Source organism: Tasmannia lanceolata, unplaced genomic scaffold (genome assembly GCF_043159265.1).
Source record: "Tasmannia lanceolata isolate RefF3 unplaced genomic scaffold, GAP_Taslan_0.1 ptg000003l, whole genome shotgun sequence".
Classification (NCBI taxonomy): Eukaryota; Viridiplantae; Streptophyta; class Magnoliopsida; order Canellales; family Winteraceae; genus Tasmannia; species Tasmannia lanceolata.
The window spans coordinates 13999820-14022334 of NW_027518680.1; the positions used below are offsets into that span (position 1 = coordinate 13999820).

Sequence of the window (22515 nt, forward strand, 5' to 3'; positions counted from 1 at the left end):
TCACCTCCCCAACTCCTTCTTCTCCGGCCGATACCCATCTTCTCCGACCAGTATCCCATCTCCGCCCATCTCCTCCCTCAAAACCCCATTCTCGTCACCTCATTTTCCAATCACTAGTCGCTAGCTATCTCCTCTACCGCTGTCCAGATCCCATTTTTTTCTCTGCAAATCTGCCCATAAAAGAGAAATTCCAGATCTAAGGTCTCAGATCTGAAATCCCAGATCTAAGATCTCAGATCTGAGAATAGAGAAAAGAGAGATCAAACCCTAGCCTCTCTTTTATTTCCACTTCACCACCTCTAATCGGAAACCCAACCACCACTCACCACCATCTTCTCCGGTGAAAAAACCCTTTTTCCCATCTCCGACCACCTTCTTCCCCGGCATCACCTCCGGCCGTACCCTCCATTAACGCCACCAGCAACCCCACCTTCTTCTTCTTCTCTGCAAAACCCCAAATTACCAAAACCCTAGTTTCTTCTTATCTTTTCCTCCGGCCAGGATATCAAAGCTCCGGCCAATTTGAACCAGAAATCCTAGATACATATATTGGAACCTTGATCTGCCATTTCCTTAGCCAGAGCCATAGATCTACCTTGGAAATCTTGGATCGAACTTTGACAACCTTGGATCTGATTTTTTTTGTCCATTGAAATTGATCATTGTGGAGGATCTGCTTGGAATTTCACTATTATTCGCGGATCTGCTTATTGAAGGACATCATATCAGAGAGCAAGATAGGAAGGGAGATCTGTGGAAAATTAGAGAGGGAGAGAGGCCAGTGCGATTCATTTTTTTCTCAATCAATTCCTTGATCTCCATCTCTGGCATCTTTGGCTTCAACTTATATCACTGGTAAGGGATATTCTCGATTCAGGCAATTTCTTTTGTGCATTAAATTTTCATTTCTATGGTGTGGATTGTTCAGATGAGATTGATCTGTAACATTTGCTTGGCAATAGTTCTTTCATGAATATTAGTCTATTGATGATTCTATAAACCTTGTCGTTAATTAGATCATCTTACTGGGGTGATAGTTATTCCTGGGTGAATTTGAATTTATTGATGATTTCATTGATGGTCCATCAGTAATTGAATTTTTTATTATTATTCTAATGCTGATTCCCTAATTGATTTGGGCATATTGGTGAGCATTGCATAATTGATAGAGTTATATCTTTGTTTGGATGGTTGTACTTCCATTGATTGGGTCGCATATACCGCTGGTATGGTTGTTATTCTTTCATTGGTTTTAGCTTTTCAGAGATTTTACAGATATTTCAATAAGGGTTGAGTTATATGAGTATTCTGATGATTGTTCTCTATTGATTTGGGGCTAGTTGTTGATTCTATAAGAAGTACTCATCATTGATTGAGCTATATTGTGAGCATAATGGTCATTCTGTCGTTAATATTACCCCATTACAGATTTCGTGTGCTCTAGCATCAATTGAGTAACAGCAACATTGATCTGATAGTTGTGTTTGTCCTTTTCAAAGTGTCATTTTTGCTATTTTCAGTAGGCAAAGAAGCATAGCGTAGTGCTTGTGTTGTCACCTGCTAGTTGTTGTAAATACACCAAGTCTGCTGGTTTTTCTCATTATTCCTTGAATTGTTTTAATCTCAAACAAATTGCTGCTGGTCTTGTTTTTTATTGATGTATCAGGTGAGATAGATTTAATATAATGATTATAGCAATAACAGTCATGTCAACCTCACTGGAATAATTTTAGATGAGGAATCTTTATGCAGTCATATTATCAACTGTGGGAAATGGTATGAAATTCTCCATCATTGGGTGCATGATTGTTTGTTTGGGGTGGTTTATTATGGGTGACCTTGTCATAAGGTATAAAGCTCATAAGGTAAATAGCATCTATAGGGGACTCGCTCAGTCCTATCAGAGCTTCCCCTCTTTTATTTAAAGACTTCTTTAGTCTTTTAGATACCATTAGATGGTAGTTCCTGCTATTCGTTGCTAGGGCAATGAAGGCGCTAGCCCAAGCCCATCTTTTTAGGGGACTTGCTAAGTCCCGTTAGTTTTTTTTTCCTTTCTCTTTTAGGAAGACTTTCCCAGTCTTTTAGATGCTTTTAGATTTTAGTTCCCTTATTCATTGCAAGGGCGATAAAGGCGATAGCCCAAGCCCATCTTTAGGAGACTTGCTCAATCCAAGTAGCGCTCCCCTCTTTTGTTTAGTAGGCCTACCCAACCTTTTGGTTTTATTTTAACCATTAAAACCTTTCTCTAGGCAATGATAAGGTTACTTGGAGCCCATCTTTGTGTTTTGTGGCTCACCGTTTTTTTTGCACTTGAATCTGCACAAGTTGATGCCCCCTGTTATGCACTAAATTTTTTATAAATTGGGAATATCATTTGATATATTCGTATAATCTGTTGAAAATCTAATACTCTTCTTATACTAAGCTTTGAGTTAGGTTTTGAAGATGGTGATGAATGGATTATTCAGGTGAGACTATCTTGAAACCTTATCATACTTTCTTTTATTTCATTAGGCTACCCAGCGGCTGGTCTGGGCTAATTAATTTTATAAATTGTTTAATTGAAGAAGGAAATCAGATGATTTGCACTATTCGATGTCCTTGACACGAATATCGTCTGATTTCAAGGCGGTTTGTAGAAATATTATTGTGTAGGAAATCAGATGATTACTTTGGCATCATCTGATTTCATTGGAGTCCCCGTATTGGGGTTTGTGGTTGGCTTTGAAGTGTTTGATATTGTTTTTACTTTATTAGGCTATCCAGCGGCTGGTCTGGACTAATTAATGTTGTTTATCATTTTATGATTGCTACATGTTGTGCACTCTTTAGTTGTAGATCTTACTTTGCGGATATTTGATTTGTTTTTATAATAATTGAATGAAATTTGAGTTTACATAGTAACCTTTTTCTTCTCTCTTTGGATAGACTAGCGTAGTCTTCTAGACTTCTTTAGATAATAGAACCTGTACTAGGAGACATACTCTGTCTCGTTAGGCAATCCTCCTTTGGAGGCAATCCTCCTTTGGAGGCAAGCCTCATTTGTAGAATCCTCTCTGAGGTTGTACTTCAGTTTGGTCCTTTGTTAATTAGAGACCAATTTGGTCAATTAGTTGTCTTAGCCTTGCTTCCCCCTTTGCAAGGGTAATGATAAGGTTGCTTAGAGCCCATCTTTGTGTGTGTTTGGGAGACCCGCCCGGTCTCATTCTCTCGCTAGTTCTCCTCTTTGTGCGTCGTTTGGTTTTGGGAGAATACCCTACTCGGCTTGGCTTCATACCCCTACCCTTATGGGTATCAGGTTGCATATTTGTTGCACCCTAGGGCTAGGTAGCTGTCCGGCCCGGCTGGGTGTTTTACCTTTGTCAAATATGCACAAGGTCTCTTATTCCTTTTTAGACCCGCCTGGTGTCTTTCTCTTGCTAAACCTCCTCTTTGTGCGTCGTTTGGTTTTGGGAGAATACCCTACTCGGCTTGGCTTCATACCCCTACCCTTATGGGTATTGGGTTGCACATTTGTTGCACCCTAGGGCTAGGTAGCTGTCCGGCCCTGCTGGGTGTTTTACCTTTGCCAAATATGTACAAGGTCTCTTATTCCTTTTGCTTGTAAGCTTCTCCTTAGTCGATAGTCCATTCGCATAGGAGTCAGCCTTGATTAGAGAGTCTTTGACTCATTCATCCTTTAGATAGTGTTATTAGAGAGTCTTTGACTCATTCGCCTTTTAGGTGGTGTTGTAGGAGAGTCTTTGACTCATTTGCCTTTTAGGTGGGGTTATAGGAGAGTCTTTGACTCATTTGCCTTTTAGGTGGGGTTATAGGAGAGTCTTTGACTCATTTGCCTTTTCGGTGGTGTTATAGGAGAGTCTTTGACTCATTTGTCTTTCAGGTGGTGTTATTAATGAGTTCTGACTCAATCTTTCTCTTATTGGTTTTTCTAGAGAGTCTTTGACTCATTTATCCTTTTGTTGGAGTCTTTGACTCGTGTTTCCATTTCTTTTAGAGAGTCCTTGACTCATTTATCCTTTTAATTGGTTGTTAGAGTCTTAGACTCGTATTCCTTTTCTTTCAAAGAGTCTTTGACTCACTCGTCCTTTAGATAGCAGTATTAGAGAGTCTTTGACTCATTTCCCTTTTTTTTCTATAGTTGTTTTTAGGAGCTTCTCCTTAGTGTTGTCGTTACTCTTGTTTGTTGGAGACTTGCCCAGTCTCATTGGAGCCTTACCTTCTGGGTCTTAGATCCTTTTGTCATCTTTGATAGTTAGCTTGCCTGGTTTAGGGGTTTCCCCTGTTTGCCCTAAGGTTTAGCCCTAGGGTTTTGCTTTGTGTGTTCCCTTAGGTCTTTGACCAAAAGGGTAAAATCAGAAATTAAAAATCTAAAAAACATTAGAAATGCGAAACTCAAAAACATTTGAAAAACTTTAAAAACATCAAAAACATTAAAAAAATATCAAAAATCTAAAGTGTTGAATGTTTTAGAGGTAGCAATTAGGAGAGTTCGTTTCGAACTACGTTGGCTTGATCCTCTTCCACGAGGTACGTAGTGCAGCTTGGGATTTACATCCCAAGTCCAGCCAAACTTTTTTTGTAAATAAACGTTTTAAACCTTCTTCAAAAACCTTTAAAATCTTGTTTTCAAAAGATCTTCCTCTAGAGTTAGGAGTTTCTCCTAGATAGAGAGTTTTAGAGTTAGGGTTTTTCTTTTGATAGGTTGTTTGATTATTTGTTTGCTGTGTGCTTGTTTTAGAGTTAGGGGTCTGTCCTAGAGTTATAGGAGCGCCTCCGTCCGGTCAGTCGGCGATCCACATCGCCGAGTGATGACTAGAGTAGGATACGGTAGTCCACCTTTGGTTTTCCTTAGGAAATACAGCCTAGTTACACATAGGTTGTAGGAACTACCTGGATTAGCCTAGGGCTAATCTGCATTTAGTTAGGGCATATAGGGTGTCCTAAAATTTACAATTCACTGGAATTTAAATAATCGTACAATAAACTTTAATAATTGGTCCGGTCTTTTAGATCGAGTTTAGGATAGAGGGCTAGGTGTCTTAGGCATCATAGCTTAAAATAGGCGCGAAGAACTACGTTGCCTTGATTCTCGTGGAGGCGGGGATACGTAGGCTTCTTTGGATGAATACCAGACCATCCGAGGACTCGGGCTAATAATTTAGAGTCTTAGGATTTATTATCTTGTTATTATATGTTTTGATGTGTTTTCTTACTTTCTCGTACTGATCCTATACCTTTTGCTGTAGCTTGCATGTGTTTGCACATCAGAACTTAGACACCCATTAGGTTTGCCACTCATAACCTAGCTATGCTTAGGTGGCACATCTTTCATTTTATTTTATATGTGTTTATTATCTTTATCCTCAGGAAATGCATGCTTAGGTAGACGATTCCTGAGGATTGTTCCCATTTCAGATGATTTTTACCCAAACTTCTTTGGAGTTAATAATAAATGGCATAAGAGACCAAGTGCTTGCACTCGGACGAATCGGGGGTGCTCTCAGACCTTCCCCATTCGTAACCAGGCACGAACCCATATATATTTCTGGTTATCCATTGCACAGAGGATTTGATTTTAGGGTTCCATGGCATATCCATGGATGGCGACTCTGAGTTTATTTCAGGTATGTCTCGGTTTCGAACCTCGGTTCCGGATCGAGACATATCTCTTTCTTTTATATCGCCACTCGTGCTATGCTATGAGGGTGGCATCCGTTTCGAGAGTTCCTTGGCAGAGCTCTCACACACGTGGATGATCCAGAGAGGGTGCTAGGGACCCGTTCCCTCGCCGCCTATCTCCGGATCGGGGTCCACAGGCTGGCGACTCTGCTGGGGACTTCTTGAAACAATGCCTAACTCTATAAAAATGCCATTTTTATTAACTTTGGAGAAATTCGGATTAAAATCATTTTAAATGGGAACTTTTTCGCTTAGAATGCAGGGGCACCAGACAGGTGCGTAATTAAAACGAGGGATTCACACACTACACATCATGCATTATCATATTTGTTATTTCTTTCATTGTTTTTCCTTCTTGGCTCCACGGGATAGATTCAATGCGTATCCGACTGGGATGTCTTCACCCTGATGGTACTGTTGAATCTATTTCCAAGCTATGCGCTAGAGCTGCAGTCGTAGACATTGGGCGTACTTTTGTCTACAGCAGCCGATGAGCAATGAAGCATACTATGTATAACACGGGGCGTACTTGTGTTATACATGTTAAGTATGTTTCATACGCATAGTACCCTTTAGATTGAGTCTGGAGCCCTACTTTGTTTTTATATATTATGTATATACTTACTGACCTAGTGAAATCCAACTAGGAAGTACCCTTGTTTATATGAGTATATTACATTCATATAGGGTCGAACATGTGTTGCTCACACATGTGGAGCCTAGAGTTAGGAGCTTTGCCCCATTTGTAGACTAGGGTAGCTCATTTTATATGACTACGACACGGTCCTAGTACACTCACCAGTCTGTCTTGAGTCGAGATTTTCTCGACTCCGCTAGATTAGAATTAGGGCTGGTGCCCCTGGTTAGGATTTGTGTGTATGTGTATATACCTATATATACTGTTTATGTATATTAGGGTTCTCCTCTTAGTCAGAGATTCTTTATTCATTTCAATTGGTTATATCCATTCCTTATTCAGATCTAGATCTAGTCAGTGGCTTTTTACCGCCATTACCTTGGCCAGGTTTGGTCCTTGATCTGTTGATTATAGGGTTTGACCCGTTGTTGTATATTCTCAGTCTTTTAGTTGATCGCCGTTCTCTGGTAATCATTGTTCATACCTTTGGTTGAGCTGTGGGAATACTTTGTATAGTCGTTATGCTGCCGGATTTTATCCAGAATATTTTTGAGCATAACCACTATCTCTTAGAGTTAGGAAGACCATGAGTTCACCTTGCCTTGACCTCCTTGTATAGCCGTTGTGCTGCCGAATTTTTCGCAACACATGTTGAGCATGATTGCTATCCTTTGGAGTCAGTTTACCTTATCTTGATTCCCATGTATACATTGCTCAGTAGGATTGGATCCTTACATGTTTTGTCTTGAGATCTGACCGATAGCTCGTTTGCTGTCCTTATGACCATGATCTATCACTTCTGATCATATTGATCGTACAGTTGTTGATATCCATCATTCAGATTTTAGATCTGGTCTTTGACCCTACTTTTGTCATTCTTATGGCCATGGTCTATTATCTGAGCCATTGATTTTTCATTGATCCATGTTTACATATCATTTATCTTTTACCCTTGGATCATATCGAAATCATTGATGAAAAAGTTTGATCTTACCGGTATTCTTTGAGTGCATGATCATTGCTGAGATCGAAACTTATTTTGATTAGGGATATTTATCGTTCCTGACTCTTTCGCATAAAAATAGAGCAGTTATACCCAAAGAACACCTTAAGGAGTAGATTGAGGATTCTTTCCAAATTAACATGCCCATTGATGTGCTCAAGATTACTCTATCTCTATTTGTCTAGAATTTTTTTTATCCCGGGACCATTGATCTAGTGTGTGCACTTCCAATTCAAAAGTCTGGGTTCAGCAAATGACTGTCTATCCATAAGACTAACCATTTCCAAACTCTTTTGATTCAGGTAGCCTTTTGCTTCGCTTATTCTACCAGATATAGTCTTCACCTGTTTCACCCGGTCTTTACTAAATGGCTGAATCTGAGGAAGTGTTAATGAAGATAAGAGACATGTTGAAAATCCTCTGCACGGAGGTAACAGGGATGAAAGAAGACATGACTCATTTGAAAATCCAAGCAAAAGAAAAGTTACCAGTTTCTGAGAGTCTGATTATCCCGGACCCTTCAATGATTACGAGTTCAAGTCAGCTTGTGAAGTTATCAGTAGATGTTGATGATGCATTGCGTGCCGAAGAGAAGTGTAGCAGAAATATGACCCAGGTGGATAAAGGAAAATCATTGTTAGAAGAACTCGGGCTGTTAGACCTTAATAATGAGGATACAAGAGTTCAGAACGAAAAGGAGCTTAACCTTCACAACTCCATATTTTTCCCAGATGTCACCCTCCCTCCTGAATTTGAGATTCCAGAGTTCGACGAATATGATGGGATAGGATGTCCAAAGAGACATTTGATATTATTCATTACTCTTTTAGAAGGTCAAGGATTATTTCCAGACCAGATGGCATTGCTATTCCCACTCTCTTTAACTGGGATGGCCAGGAAATGGTATGGCAGTTTGAACCCAAGGGAGATTAACAGCCTGAAAGATGTAGTTGAGAGGTTCCTTGATCATTTTTCCTCGGGAAATATAAATGAGTTCTTTAATGGCAGGCAAGAATCACTCAAGCAGAAACGGAATAAGATGTTTGAAACAGGAATTGGTTTTTCAGAAGGAAAGAAATACCTCAATGCTTCGAAGGACATGAATTACATTGGAACTTCTCATCAGCCGCTAAACAAACCCCTTGTTCTGAAAGAGGAATCAACTGGGAAGCACAGAAGAGAATTCACAAAATTACCCTGTACATATGAAGCTGCTGTAAAGGAGTTGGTCAGAATCAGAAAATTCATTTTGCCTTCCCGTTTAAGCCCTTTGAAAAACTCGGAGAAGCATGGTAGTAAGAGATATTGTTTATATCACCAGTGTTTTGATCATGATACCAATTATTGTGAGGTGTTGAAGCATAAGATCCAGAATGTAATAGACAATGACCCTCATGTTATCCATGAACTCAGTTTCATTCAGAAACCCAGGCCAAAACCTGCATCAAAGCCTGCGCCGAAAAGTGATCCACCTATTCCGATAACTGACAAAGATAAGTTTATCTTGTCTTTCACAAAGCCAGTCATTCCTGCTTCCATTACTCCAGGGCCAAGTGAACCTAATCGTACTCCATATGTTTTGAGATTTGAAGAAGATGAGCTCATTCAGTGGCAGGCAGAATCAGCTGTTCTTGCTCATACCTCAGCGCCGAGTGACAATAAGACTTTAGAAGGAAAAGAGCTGATGATTGAGAATCAGAAGGAGTTAAGCATAACTAAGAAGACTCCGCCGATGCCAGAGAATGAAAGTCAGTACAAGCCAGGTCATCCGGACTTGGTGGGACTGCCCTTTCCGAGATTCCTACTCCGGGATCGAACTCAGTAACTGTCACCATGAAAATAGGCGGGTTACCCATAAACTTTCAGTGCCAGTTTCTTGTTCATGAAGATGCGTACAGTTTTTAGAATGTCTTTTTGTTGAATCTATGCCAACTCCTAGGTTGAAGGTTGTTGAGTCTTGTAGTGTCAATGTCAAAAAAAAAAAAAAGAAAAGAAAAGAAAAAAGAAGAAGTCATAGCTGTCAATCTTTCTTATACAGAGTCAGTGTTCTGTTTTCTATTAGAACTGATGAAGAGCCCATTGAGGTGTGTCAAAAATCATCAATGTACTTACAGTTTCAATTCAATAAAATTGTTGATTTCGTATCTTTGATACTCTATGATTCACTCTTAGATCTTATGTTTAAACAATTAAAGACCCCCTTCTCGGATGAGAATGCAGATGAAATTCACCTCGAGATCTGAAAGATGGTCAAACGAGAGGAAGAGCGTCGAGCATAGCCACTTAAAGAAGAAATCGAAGCCATCGATAGTGGTATCGAAATCCGAAACTCGGGAAAGATGGATTGGCAAAACTTTATCTCCGGAGGAGTGCAAAGAATTGATAAACCTGTTTATAGGGGTTAGAGGTAGTCTTGCTTGATCCTATAAGGATAAATCAGGGGAATGCCCTGTCGTTGAGCAAAGCAAGATTTCATCTGCTTTAGACATCCAGTTGAAGAGTAAAATTTTAAAGAGATAAGCATCAGACATCCTGTGGAGCTGATGAAATACTGAGAGAAGATTTTCAGACAAGGAGTTGTGGAATCTTGAGCATAAATCCAAAATCTTTGAGATGGGAGCGGAGCACAGTGGTTGAAGTTTTGCCTAATATGCCGTCAGACTCCTCGAAAAAAAAAAAATCAAAGTCTTTGAACCTTAAGCAAAAGAGCTTGTACATCAAATACATCAGGAGGCCATCATTGGACGTTTGAGCCTTAATAGCAAAAATCCTAACGTTTTAAAATCCTTTTGAGAACCCTTTGGGCCAACAATTTAAAGCCAATACTTCTTTTCAAACACATTATAAACCCGGGGCATTTATGCGCCCGAACTACGTCGGACCTGATCCCCATATCTTCAGGGGTACGTAGGCAACTTGATTTATTCAGGTTCGGTCAAACCTTGGGATAAAATCCCTTTTCAAAATTTTGAAGCTAAATGCTAAACCATTATTTGAAAAATCCTTAAGCGAACTACGCGGACCTGATCCTCCATTTTTGGGGTACGTAGGTAGTCTGGCTAGACCAGATTCGGTCCAAATCCTTAGAACCTTAGGTATTCAACTCTTTTGAACCCGAGCCCACCTAGAAAGTCCTTCTGGTGAAACAAGTAAAGGTTCGAGGCGAATGAAAAGAAAAACAGAAAGAAAAGAATGAGAGTCTGAAGACCCGCTAGGTTGAAAACCCGAAAGGGCGGCCTAGAGAAAGGTGAAAGTCATTTTTCTTGCTAAGTCAACAAGCAAAATGATTGACTTATCAGAAAGTAAGGGTAGTGGTATGCTGGATTGAAAACTTGAAGAGACAATCTAGTCAGAGGCAAATACTTCCCATGAAAAGTTGAATTGAATAGAAGCAGAAGGAGTTCCTCAGTTACGTAGAATTCATAAGTTCGAGTGCAAGCAAAAGTTAGGACAAGTAGTCTTTTAGACTGAAAACTTGGAAAGCAAAAGTTGAGACAAGTGGTCTTTTAGACTGAAAACTTGAAAATTAAAAGTTGTGACTTCTTTTGAAGAGGAGACTCAAGAAGACAGAGAAACAATCACTGCATAGGGTAGGATCTTGGAATCCGAACAGTGTCAGCGAGACTTACTTTGACACCTTTTTAAACTAGGGGCATTAAAACTGAGCAACCCAAAGGGGGTAATAACCATGACGGAAATCCCGATGGAGGAAATTAGAGCATCTTGACTTGGTTTTTGAGACTACTCTAAGAGTGGCTGACCCTACCATTTAAAAAAATGATACATTTGATTTAAGAGTGAATCAAAATTTAGTCAAGTCCCTTGAATATTGTAAGTCTTCTTTGAAAGAGTCCTTAGGAGTCTGTTCCTTGTTTATCATTGTTTTCTTTTAGAATCCAAAGTGTTTGGCACTGAAAAGAATGGGTGTACACCTTCCGAAATGTAAAGAAAAATCTAGAGTAGATCCTGGTTTAAGAATCAAGGAAAGGGCAAGAAACATGTGGTCCAAACCTACCAGAGACACCAAGCCTCAAATAATATTCAGCAAAAAGGAAGAATCTTAGATCTAGCCTTTGTGAAGTTGGTTTTACCACTATACCAAAGAAAGAACCCATGCAAACTCAAATTTTTCCTACTTACCTCGGTTCTGCTTTCTTAAGACCTTGTCGTGGAAGCACATCATACTAGGGGCATCTTTTATGACTTGCGTCATAAAAGATATTACACAATGATAACTGAGATATCTATTCTTAGCCAATAGAAACCAGAGAAGCTTGAGCATACTCTTTGAGTTGAATTCCTTGATCAAATTGTACCTTCAGGAGTCAGTTTCAGAAACTTCAATTCCCAGCGGAGTATAGAATCTACTCCTACATCCTTCAAACCTCATCAGAATGCTTTTCACCTGTTAAAGAGAGTCAGCACCTAAAAATCTCATCAATTTAATTGAGTTTTGCTTTCAGCAAAGATCTTGCGCTCTTAGTTATTCTCGGTAAGAGATGACTGGCCCATTAGTGAATTTGATCGTAGATGATAAATTCTTCATTCCTTTTGAAAGTTTTTCGATATATCTCCTTGGCTCCTAGCTTTGCTATGTTATAGCCATTGTTTCTCCCCTCGACCTCTAACTTTGTTATGTCAGGTGTTTTCTGGCTCTCGATTCCAGGATAAAAACTCGATGTATCTCCTTGGCTCCTAGCTTTGCTATGTTATAGCCATTGTTTCTTCCCTCGACCTCTAACTTTGTTATGTCAGGTGTTTTCTGGCTCTCGATTCCAGGATAAAAACTCGATGTATCTCCTTGGCTCCTAGCTTTGCTATGTTATAGCCATTGTTTCTTCCCTCGACCTCTAACTTTGTTATGTCAGGTGTTTTCTGGCTCTCGATTCCAGGATAAAAACTCGATATATCTCCTTGGCTCCTAGCTTTGCTATGTTATAGCCATTGTTTCTTCCCTCGACCTCTAACTTTGTTATGTCAGGTGTTTTCTGGCTCTCGATCCCAGGATAAAAACTCAATGTATCTCCTTGGCTCCTAGCTTTGCTATGTTATAGCCATTGTTTCTTCCCTCGACCTCTAACTTTGTTATGTCAGGTGTTTTCTGGCTATCGACTCCAGGATAAAAACTCGATATATCTCCTTGCTCCTAAGCTTTGTATTGTTATAGACTTTGTTTCTTCCCTCTACCTCTAACTTTGTTATGTCAGGTGTTTTCTGGCTGTCGATTCCAGGATAAAAACTCGGTGGTAAAAAAAAAAAAAGAGAGTAAACTCTTTGAGTGTTTGGATTTATGCTTGTCTTAGACAAGTTACATTGTGATTTCTAAAAAAATGAAAACTCTTTGAGTGATTGGAATGATTTGTTTGTTTGTTTGGTTGGTGCTCTTTGAGCAATTGTTATGTTTACTTTGGCTTAGCCTGATAAAAAAAGAAGAAGAAGTGTGTGTGTGTGTGTTTGTGTTTTTATAATCGTTCGTTCATCTTTGTTAACTAGTTTAGATAGTTGAGTCATGAGTATTAGGGAGAGACTATCTCTTTGAGATGTCTTAGTTGCCGAGTTAAGAGTCGGTGAGAGGCTATCTCCCTATTGTTGGTAGAGTTTTACCTTTGTGAATATCGTTTTAAAACTGAAAACCCAAAAATTTGCTTTGCTTTCAGGTCAGTCAAAATGTGTCGTCTGTTCAGCTTTGCCATTCGCGTGTTACACACGCTCTGCCAAAGAGGGGCATCTGTAGACACCCCATTTTGACCGGACCCAAGTTTGTGTTGCTGGTGCGAAACCTCGCCAAACCAGTGAGTTAGGGTCTCAAATTACACCCTAAGCTAGGTTAGGGTCCCCCATAGGTCCCTGTAAAATTTCGTCGAAATCCGAGTTGGTTTGCCCTGCGAACGGACCGAGCCAGTGTCGTAGTATAAATGCAGAAAGGGGGGAAATTATCCTAGACGGGGGGGTGTCTTCTTGAAAAATAGCCGAATATTGTCTTTTGGCTAATAAGACAAAGCGGGCGGGGGGCAGCTAGCAGTTCGTGCGCCTTATCCAAAGATGGAGTGCCGATATCAAAAAAAAAAAATCATATATATAATAAAATGCAACGAAAAATCAAAGGAGAGGTCTCATTTTTCGTGAGAAAAATTAGCAGAGAGAGAGAGAGAGGGAGAAACCCATTTGCAGAGAGAAAGAGGTCTCGACGATTTTTTTTTCTTCTCCGGCATCAACTCCGGCCGGACCCACCTCCACCTTCTTCTTCTTATTCTTCCCCAAATCCTCACCTCCCTAGCAGCCATCATCACCTCCCCAACTCCTTCTTCTCCGGCCGATACCCATCTTCTCCGACCAGTATCCCATCTCCGCCCATCTCCTCCCTCAAAACCCCATTCTCGTCACCTCATTTTCCAATCACTAGTCGCTAGCTATCTCCTCTACCGCTGTCCAGATCCCATTTTTTTCTCTGCAAATCTGCCCATAAAAGAGAAATTCCAGATCTAAGGTCTCAGATCTGAAATCCCAGATCTAAGATCTCAGATCTGAGAATAGAGAAAAGAGAGATCAAACCCTAGCCTCTCTTTTATTTCCACTTCACCACCTCTAATCGGAAACCCAACCACCACTCACCACCATCTTCTCCGGTGAAAAAACCCTTTTTCCCATCTCCGACCACCTTCTTCCCCGGCATCACCTCCGGCCGTACCCTCCATTAACGCCACCAGCAACCCCACCTTCTTCTTCTTCTCTGCAAAACCCCAAATTACCAAAACCCTAGTTTCTTCTTATCTTTTCCTCCGGCCAGGATATCAAAGCTCCGGCCAATTTGAACCAGAAATCCTAGATACATATATTGGAACCTTGATCTGCCATTTCCTTAGCCAGAGCCATAGATCTACCTTGGAAATCTTGGATCGAACTTTGACAACCTTGGATCTGATTTTTTTTGTCCATTGAAATTGATCATTGTGGAGGATCTGCTTGGAATTTCACTATTATTCGCGGATCTGCTTATTGAAGGACATCATATCAGAGAGCAAGATAGGAAGGGAGATCTGTGGAAAATTAGAGAGGGAGAGAGGCCAGTGCGATTCATTTTTTTCTCAATCAATTCCTTGATCTCCATCTCTGGCATCTTTGGCTTCAACTTATATCACTGGTAAGGGATATTCTCGATTCAGGCAATTTCTTTTGTGCATTAAATTTTCATTTCTATGGTGTGGATTGTTCAGATGAGATTGATCTGTAACATTTGCTTGGCAATAGTTCTTTCATGAATATTAGTCTATTGATGATTCTATAAACCTTGTCGTTAATTAGATCATCTTACTGGGGTGATAGTTATTCCTGGGTGAATTTGAATTTATTGATGATTTCATTGATGGTCCATCAGTAATTGAATTTTTTATTATTATTCTAATGCTGATTCCCTAATTGATTTGGGCATATTGGTGAGCATTGCATAATTGATAGAGTTATATCTTTGTTTGGATGGTTGTACTTCCATTGATTGGGTCGCATATACCGCTGGTATGGTTGTTATTCTTTCATTGGTTTTAGCTTTTCAGAGATTTTACAGATATTTCAATAAGGGTTGAGTTATGTGAGTATTCTGATGATTGTTCTCTATTGATTTGGGGCTAGTTGTTGATTCTATAAGAAGTACTCATCATTGATTGAGCTATGTTGTGAGCATAATGGTCATTCTGTCGTTAATATTACCCCATTACAGATTTCGTGTGCTCTAGCATCAATTGAGTAACAGCAACATTGATCTGATAGTTGTGTTTGTCCTTTTCAAAGTGTCATTTTTGCTATTTTCAGTAGGCAAAGAAGCATAGCGTAGTGCTTGTGTTGTCACCTGCTAGTTGTTGTAAATACACCAAGTCTGCTGGTTTTTCTCATTATTCCTTGAATTGTTTTAATCTCAAACAAATTGCTGCTGGTCTTGTTTTTTATTGATGTATCAGGTGAGATAGATTTAATATAATGATTATAGCAATAACAGTCATGTCAACCTCACTGGAATAATTTTAGATGAGGAATCTTTGTGCAGTCATATTATCAACTGTGGGAAATGGTATGAAATTCTCCATCATTGGGTGCATGATTGTTTGTTTGGGGTGGTTTATTATGGGTGACCTTGTCATAAGGTATAAAGCTCATAAGATAAATAGCATCTATAGGGGACTCGCTCAGTCCTATCAGAGCTTCCCCTCTTTTATTTAGAGACTTCTTTAGTCTTTTAGATACCATTAGATGGTAGTTCCTGCTATTCGTTGCTAGGGCAATGAAGGCGCTAGCCCAAGCCCATCTTTTTAGGGGACTTGCTAAGTCCCGTTAGTTTTTTTTCCTTTCTCTTTTAGGAAGACTTTCCCAGTCTTTTAGATGCTTTTAGATTTTAGTTCCCTTATTCATTGCAAGGGCGATAAAGGCGATAGCCCAAGCCCATCTTTAGGAGACTTGCTCAATCCAAGTAGCGCTCCCCTCTTTTGTTTAGTAGGCCTACCCAACCTTTTGGTTTTCTTTTAACCATTAAAACCTTTCTCTAGGCAATGATAAGGTTACTTGGAGCCCATCTTTGTGTTTTGTGGCTCACCGTTTTTTTTGCACTTGAATCTGCACAAGTTGATGCCCCCTGTTATGCACTAAAATTTTTATAAATTGGGAATATCATTTGATATATTCGTATAATCTGTTGAAAATCTAATACTCTTCTTATACTAAGCTTTGAGTTAGGTTTTGAAGATGGTGATGAATGGATTATTCAGGTGAGACTATCTTGAAACCTTATCATACTTTCTTTTATTTCATTAGGCTACCCAGCGGCTGGTCTGGGCTAATTAATTTTATAAATTGTTTAATTGAAGAAGGAAATCAGATGATTTGCACTATTCGATGTCCTTGACACGAATATCGTATGATTTCAAGGCGGTTTGTAGAAATATTATTGTGTAGGAAATCAGATGATTACTTTGGCATCATCTGATTTCATTGGAGTTCCCGTATTGGGGTTTGTGGTTGGCTTTGAAGTGTTTGATATTGTTTTTACTTTATTAGGCTATCCAGCGGCTGGTCTGGACTAATTAATGTTGTTTATCATTTTATGATTGCTACATGTTGTGCACTCTTTAGTTGTAGATCTTACTTTGCGGATATTTGATTTGTTTTTATAATAATTGAATGAAATTTGAGTTTACATAGTAACCTTTTTCTTCTCTCTTTGGATAGACTAGAGTAGTCTTCTAGACTTCTTTAGATAATAGAACCTGTACTAGGAGACATACTCTGTCTCGTTAGGCAATCCTCCTTTGGAGGCAAGCCTCATTTGTAGAATCCTCTCTGAGGTTGTACTTCAGTTTGTTCCTTTGTTAATTAGAGACCAATTTGGTCAATTAGTTGTCTTAGCCTTGCTTCCCCCTTTGCAAGGGTAATGATAAGGTTGCTTAGAGCCCATCTTTGTGTGTGTTTGGGAGACCCGCCCGGTCTCATTCTCTCGCTAGTTCTCCTCTTTGTGCGTCGTTTGGTTTTGGGAGAATACCCTACTCGGCTTGGCTTCATACCCCTACCCTTATGGGTATCAGGTTGCATATTTGTTGCACCCTAGGGCTAGGTAGCTGTCCGGCCCGGCTGGGTGTTTTACCTTTGCCAAATATGCACAAGGTCTCTTATTCCTTTTGCTTGTAAGCTTCTCCTTAGTCGATAGTCCATTCGCATAGGAGTCAGCCTTGATTAGAGAGTCTTTGACTCATTCATCCTTTAGATAGTGTTATTAGAGAGTCTTTGACTCATTCGCCTTTTAGGTGGTGTTGTAGGAGAGTCTTTGACTCATTTGCCTTTTAGGTGGGGTTATAGGAGAGTCTTTGACTCATTTGCCTTTTCGGTGGTGTTATAGGAGAGTCTTTGACTCATTTGTCTTTCAGGTGGTGTTATTAATGAGTTCTGACTCAATCTTTCTCTTATTGGTTTTTCTAGAGAGTCTTTGACTCATTTATCCTTTTGTTGGAGTCTTTGACTCGTGTTTCCATTTCTTTTAGAGAGTCCTTGACTCATTTATCCTTTTAATTGGTTGTTAGAGTCTTAGACTCGTATTCCTTTTCTTTCAAAGAGTCTTTGACTCACTCGTCCTTTAGATAGCAGTATTAGAGAGTCTTTGACTCATTTCCCTTTTTTTCTATAGTTGTTTTTAGGAGCTTCTCCTTAGTGTTGTCGTTACTCTTGTTTGTTGGAGACTTGCCCAGTCTCATTGGAGCCTTACCTTCTGGGTCTTAGATCATTTTGTCATCTTTGATAGTTAGCTTGCCTGGTTTAGGGGTTTCCCCTATTTGCCCTAAGGTTTAGCCCTAGGGTTTTGCTTTGTGTGTTCCCTTAGGTCTTTGACCAAAAGGGTAAAATCAGAAATTAAAAATCTAAAAAACATTAGAAATGCGAAACTCAAAAACATTTGAAAAACTTTAAAAACATCAAAAACATTAAAAAAATATCAAAAATCTAAAGTGTTGAATGTTTTAGAGGTAGCAATTAGGAGAGTTCGTTTCGAACTACGTTGGCTTGATCCTCTTCCACGAGGTACGTAGTGCAGCTTGGGATTTACATCCCAAGTCCAGCCAAACTTTTTTTGTAAATAAACGTTTTAAACCTTCTTCAAAAACCTTTAAAATCTTGTTTTCAAAAGATCTTCCTCTAGAGTTAGGAGTTTCTCCTAGATAGAGAGTTTTAGAGTTAGGGTTTTTCTTTTGATAGGTTGTTTGATTATTTGTTTGCTGTGTGCTTGTTTTAGAGTTAGGGGTCTGTCCTAGAGTTATAGGAGCGCCTCCGTCCGGTCAGTCGGCGATCCACATCGCCGAGTGATGACTAGAGTAGGATACGGTAGTCCACCTTTGGTTTTCCTTAGGAAATACAGCCTAGTTACACATAGGTTGTAGGAACTACCTGCATTAGCCTAGGGCTAATCTGCATTTAGTTAGGGCATATAGGGTGTCCTAAAATTTACAATTCACTGGAATTTAAATAATCGTACAATAAACTTTAATAATTGGTCCGGTCTTTTAGATCGAGTTTAGGATAGAGGGCTAGGTGTCTTAGGCATCATAGCTTAGAATAGGCGCGAAGAACTACGTTGCCTTGATTCTAGTGGAGGCGGGGATACGTAGGCTTCTTTGGATGAATACCAGACCATCCGAGGACTCGGGCTAATAATTTAGAGTCTTAGGATTTATTATCTTGTTATTATATGTTTTGATGTGTTTTCTTACTTTCTCGTACTGATCCTATACCTTTTGCTGTAGCTTGCATGTGTTTGCACATCAGAACTTAGACACCCATTAGGTTTGCCACTCATAACCTAGCTATGCTTAGGTGGCACATCTTTCATTTTATTTTATATGTGTTTATTATCTTTATCCTCAGGAAATGCATGCTTAGGTAGACGATTCCTGAGGATTGTTCCCATTTCAGATGATTTTTACCCAAACTTCTTTGGAGTTAATAATAAATGGCATAAGAGACCAAGTGCTTGCACTCGGACGAATCGGGGGTGCTCTCAGACCTTCCCCATTCGTAACCAGGCACGAACCCATATATATTTCTGGTTATCCATTGCACAGAGGATTTGATTTTAGGGTTCCATGGCATATCCATGGATGGCGACTCTGAGTTTATTTCAGGTATGTCTCGGTTTCGAACCTCGGTTCCGGATCGAGACATATCTCTTTCTTTTATATCGCCACTCGTGCTATGCTATGAGGGTGGCATCCGTTTCGAGAGTTCCTTGGCAGAGCTCTCACACACGTGGATGATCCAGAGAGGGTGCTAGGGACCCGTTCCCTCGCCGCCTATCTCCGGATCGGGGTCCACAGCTGCCAATACTTTGAATGGTCTGAGTACCATCCTTCTGAACTCTGTTCTGCTCTGTATCATTTTCAAGGATCCACAACTTCATCATTTTTCCATCACTCCAGCCTTGGAGAGACATTGACCACACAGGACTCCCCACACAAGACTTTGGAGTTTAACCTTGACTTTGACAAGGACTGAACTGTGGCTAACAATAAAGGAGGACTTCGATCATGACTTGGATTCTAAGAGAAACTGAATCTGCTTTTCAGCCTGATAAGTATTTTAAAATGGTACAGTCTACCACTTCTTAGAATCTTTCAAAAACCGTATTTAAAGGTGTTTCATTCCTCTTTTCAGGTTTTTCGTCATGGTTATTATCCCTTTGGTTTGCTTAGTCTTAACTCCTTAGCTTATAGAGTGTCAGAAGAATCTCTACTGGCGCTTACTCAGACTTTGGAGTAATGCCTCAGAAGAAATGAAAGTCTTGCTGGCATTCAGAAATTTTGTCCTTTTGAAGTCACTGCCATGATCAAATCGCCTTTTCAGGTTTTCGATTTGGCGGACCGCATGCCTTAATTTTTGCCTGGACTGTCTGCCCTTGCAGATTTTCCATCCAGCAGGCTCTGCACCTTGATTTTTGCCTAAGCCGCCCTTTCGGGTTTTCAACTTAGCAGGTGAATGACCCTAATTTTTGCCTAGACCGCCCTTTCGAATTTTCAGTCTAGCGGGTCTAAGACTCCATCATTTTTTCTTTCTTTCTGTTTCTCTACAAACCTGTACCTAAAATACACCAGAAGGACTTTTAGGTAAGCTTGGGTTCAAACAAGTTAAACTTTTGGTTTGTTTTATGTATTTGACTGAATCTGGCCCTCCAGACTGCCTACGTATCCCCAAAGAGAATGGGAATCAGGTCTGCATAGTTCGCCCATTGGGGACTTAAGGATTGTTTGTTTTGTTCTTTCTTTTTTCTTTTTGAGAATTTGCAAAATTTGAAAGATTTGGAGGTTATGAAGGATTTGACCGAACCCGAATTGATCAGGTTGCCTACATACCCTGTAAAAAGGGATCAGGTCATGATGTAGTTCAGGTTTACTATCTTTTATGACGCAAGTCATAAAAGATGCCCCTGGTTTGTGTTTGTCAAGAAAAGGGATTTTTTTTTATATAGGCCCAAAGGGTTTGTAAACGGTATTTGACTTTTGGGTTGTTGGCTTTTGGCTCTGATCGATCAAGGACGGCCTCCTGGTGTACTTAAGCATAATATTTCTTTAGTTGATCCAGGTTTGTAGGTTCTGTTAATTTTTCACCATTTTCGTCGAGGAGTCTCACGGCTTTTCTAGGCAGGACTTCATCAACGATATATGGACCAGACCAGTTTGGCCTGAATTTTCCTCTGGGATCGAACACCGGTGCTCGATAAGATTTCAAGACGAGATCTCCTGATTTCAGGTCTCGAACCTTGACTTTCTTATTGAATGCCCTTTCGATTCTTCTCTGATACCCTTGGATATGGTATAAGGCTCTGAGTCTCTTTTCATCAATCATCTGCAATTCAACATGTCTGGCTTTGGCCCACTCAGACTCTGGCAGATTTGCTTCCATCATAACTCTCAGAGATGGGATTCTCAACTCAACAGGGAGGACAGCTTCCATTCCGTAAACTAGAGAGTACGGAGTTACACCTGTAGAGGATCAGATCGACGTCCTGTAAGCCCACAAAGCATACGGGAGTTTATTCGACCAATCCTTATAAGTTTCTGTCATTTTGCTAATAATAACCTTGATGTTCTTATTAGCTGCCTCTACAGCACCATTAGTCTGCGGTCTGTAAGGAGATGACTTGTGATGCTTGATTTTAAATTCTTCGCACAGGTGCACTACCTCTTTCTTGAAGTGAGATCCATTATCAGAAATCAACTCATGAGGTATTCCATATCTACAGATAATGTTCATACGGATAAACTTCGCAACCGTATTGGAAGTTATGGAAGCGAACGAAGCAGCCTCTATCCACTTCGTGAAATAGTCAATGGCCACCAAGATGTACTCGTGTCCACTTGACGATTTGGGATAAACCTTGCCAATGATATCAATCCCCCATACTGAGAATGGCCATGGTGAGGTCATAGAATGCAGCTCTGACGGAGGCATATGAATAAGATTCGCATAGACTTGGCATTTATGACATTTCTTCACAAATGCGAAACAATCTGTTTCCATTGAGGGCCAATAGAAACCGAGTCTAAGGATCTTCCTTGATAGCATTTTACCATTCATGTGAGGACCACAAACACCTTCATGTGTTTGTTCAATGAGCTCTGCAGCCTGATCTTCATCAACACACAGAAGCTGAATCCCATCAAAGGATCTTCTGTACAATTCTTCACCACAGATGATGAAGTTAGCAGCAAATTTCTGAAGAGTTTTTCTCTCTTTGCTGGAAGCTTCAGGGGGATGTCCATTGCCTGAAATGAGATTTCGGATATCAGTATACCACGGTTTTCCATCTGGACATCGCGCTGATATCTCAATGGCATTTACATGCGCTGGAGCCCATTGCGACCTCACAGCTAAAGGCTGGATCTCCATTGTCTCAGAAATATCCAACATCGAGGCTAAGGTAGCCAAGGCGTCTGCAAAATGATTCTTGGTTCTCGACAGATGGGTAAATGTGATACTCTTGAATTTCTTGGCTAGAGATTCGAGATAGAAATTATACGGGATCAATTTTAATTCTCTTGTCTTCCAATTACAATTGGTTTGACAAATTATCAGAATTGAATCTCCGGATACATCAATCTCTTGGACTTTCAAAATTAAAGTTGCCTCAAGTCCTGCGATACAAGCTTCATACTCTGCCATGTTATTTGTACATTCGAATTGTAACTTGATGGATATCGGGATGTATTCTTTCTTGGGAGATACAAGCACTGCTCCTATCCCTTGTCCTCGATTGTTTACAGCTCCATCAAAATACATTGTCCATCTGGTACTTGGAATCTCTTCTTCAAGTTCCATGATCTCTTCATCAGGAAACTCAGCCTTCAGAAAAGCATTCTCCTCAACAGGAGCATCAGCTAGCTGCTCAGCAATAACCCGCCCTTTGACGGATTTCTGAGTGACATATGTGATATCAAACTCAGATAACAGTAGCAACCATCTTGCGGTCCTTCCTGTGAGAGCGGGTTTTTCGAATAAGTACTTCAACGGATCCATCCGTGAAAGCAGAAGTACCTTGTTCGATAAGAGATAATGTCTAAGCCTTTGTGTTGCCCAGACTAATGCTAGACAAGTCTTTTGCAAGATAGTGTACTTTATCTCGTACTCTAGCATTTTCTTGCTGATGTAGTATATAGGCTTCTCTTTCTTAGAT

At 40.0% G+C, this 22515-nt stretch overlaps 1 protein-coding gene across 1 annotated transcript; it reads right to left on the minus strand.

The window, feature by feature from the left end:
- Positions 1 to 13994: 13994 nt before the first annotated feature.
- Positions 13995 to 22160, minus strand: LOC143865790 (uncharacterized). The gene is made up of 2 exons (XM_077375893.1): positions 21520 to 22160; positions 13995 to 14052 (listed from the first exon to the last, which is right to left on the minus strand). The coding sequence occupies exons 1-2, from the start codon at positions 22158 to 22160 to the stop codon at positions 13995 to 13997; spliced, it is 699 nt and encodes a 232-aa protein (XP_077232008.1).
- Positions 22161 to 22515: the final 355 nt, after the last annotated feature.

What these genes read in the sequence shown, in the direction of transcription:
- LOC143865790 (XM_077375893.1), bottom strand. Translation starts at nt 22,160, where the DNA reads ATGGAACTTGAAGAAGAGATTCCAAGTACCAGATGGACAATGTATTTT. An exon ending in ATCATCTGTGGTGAAGAATT is followed by an intron (nt 14,053 to 21,519) that starts GTACAGAAGATC and finishes GGGGTTTTGCAG; the next exon opens with AGAAGAAGAAGAAGGTGGGG.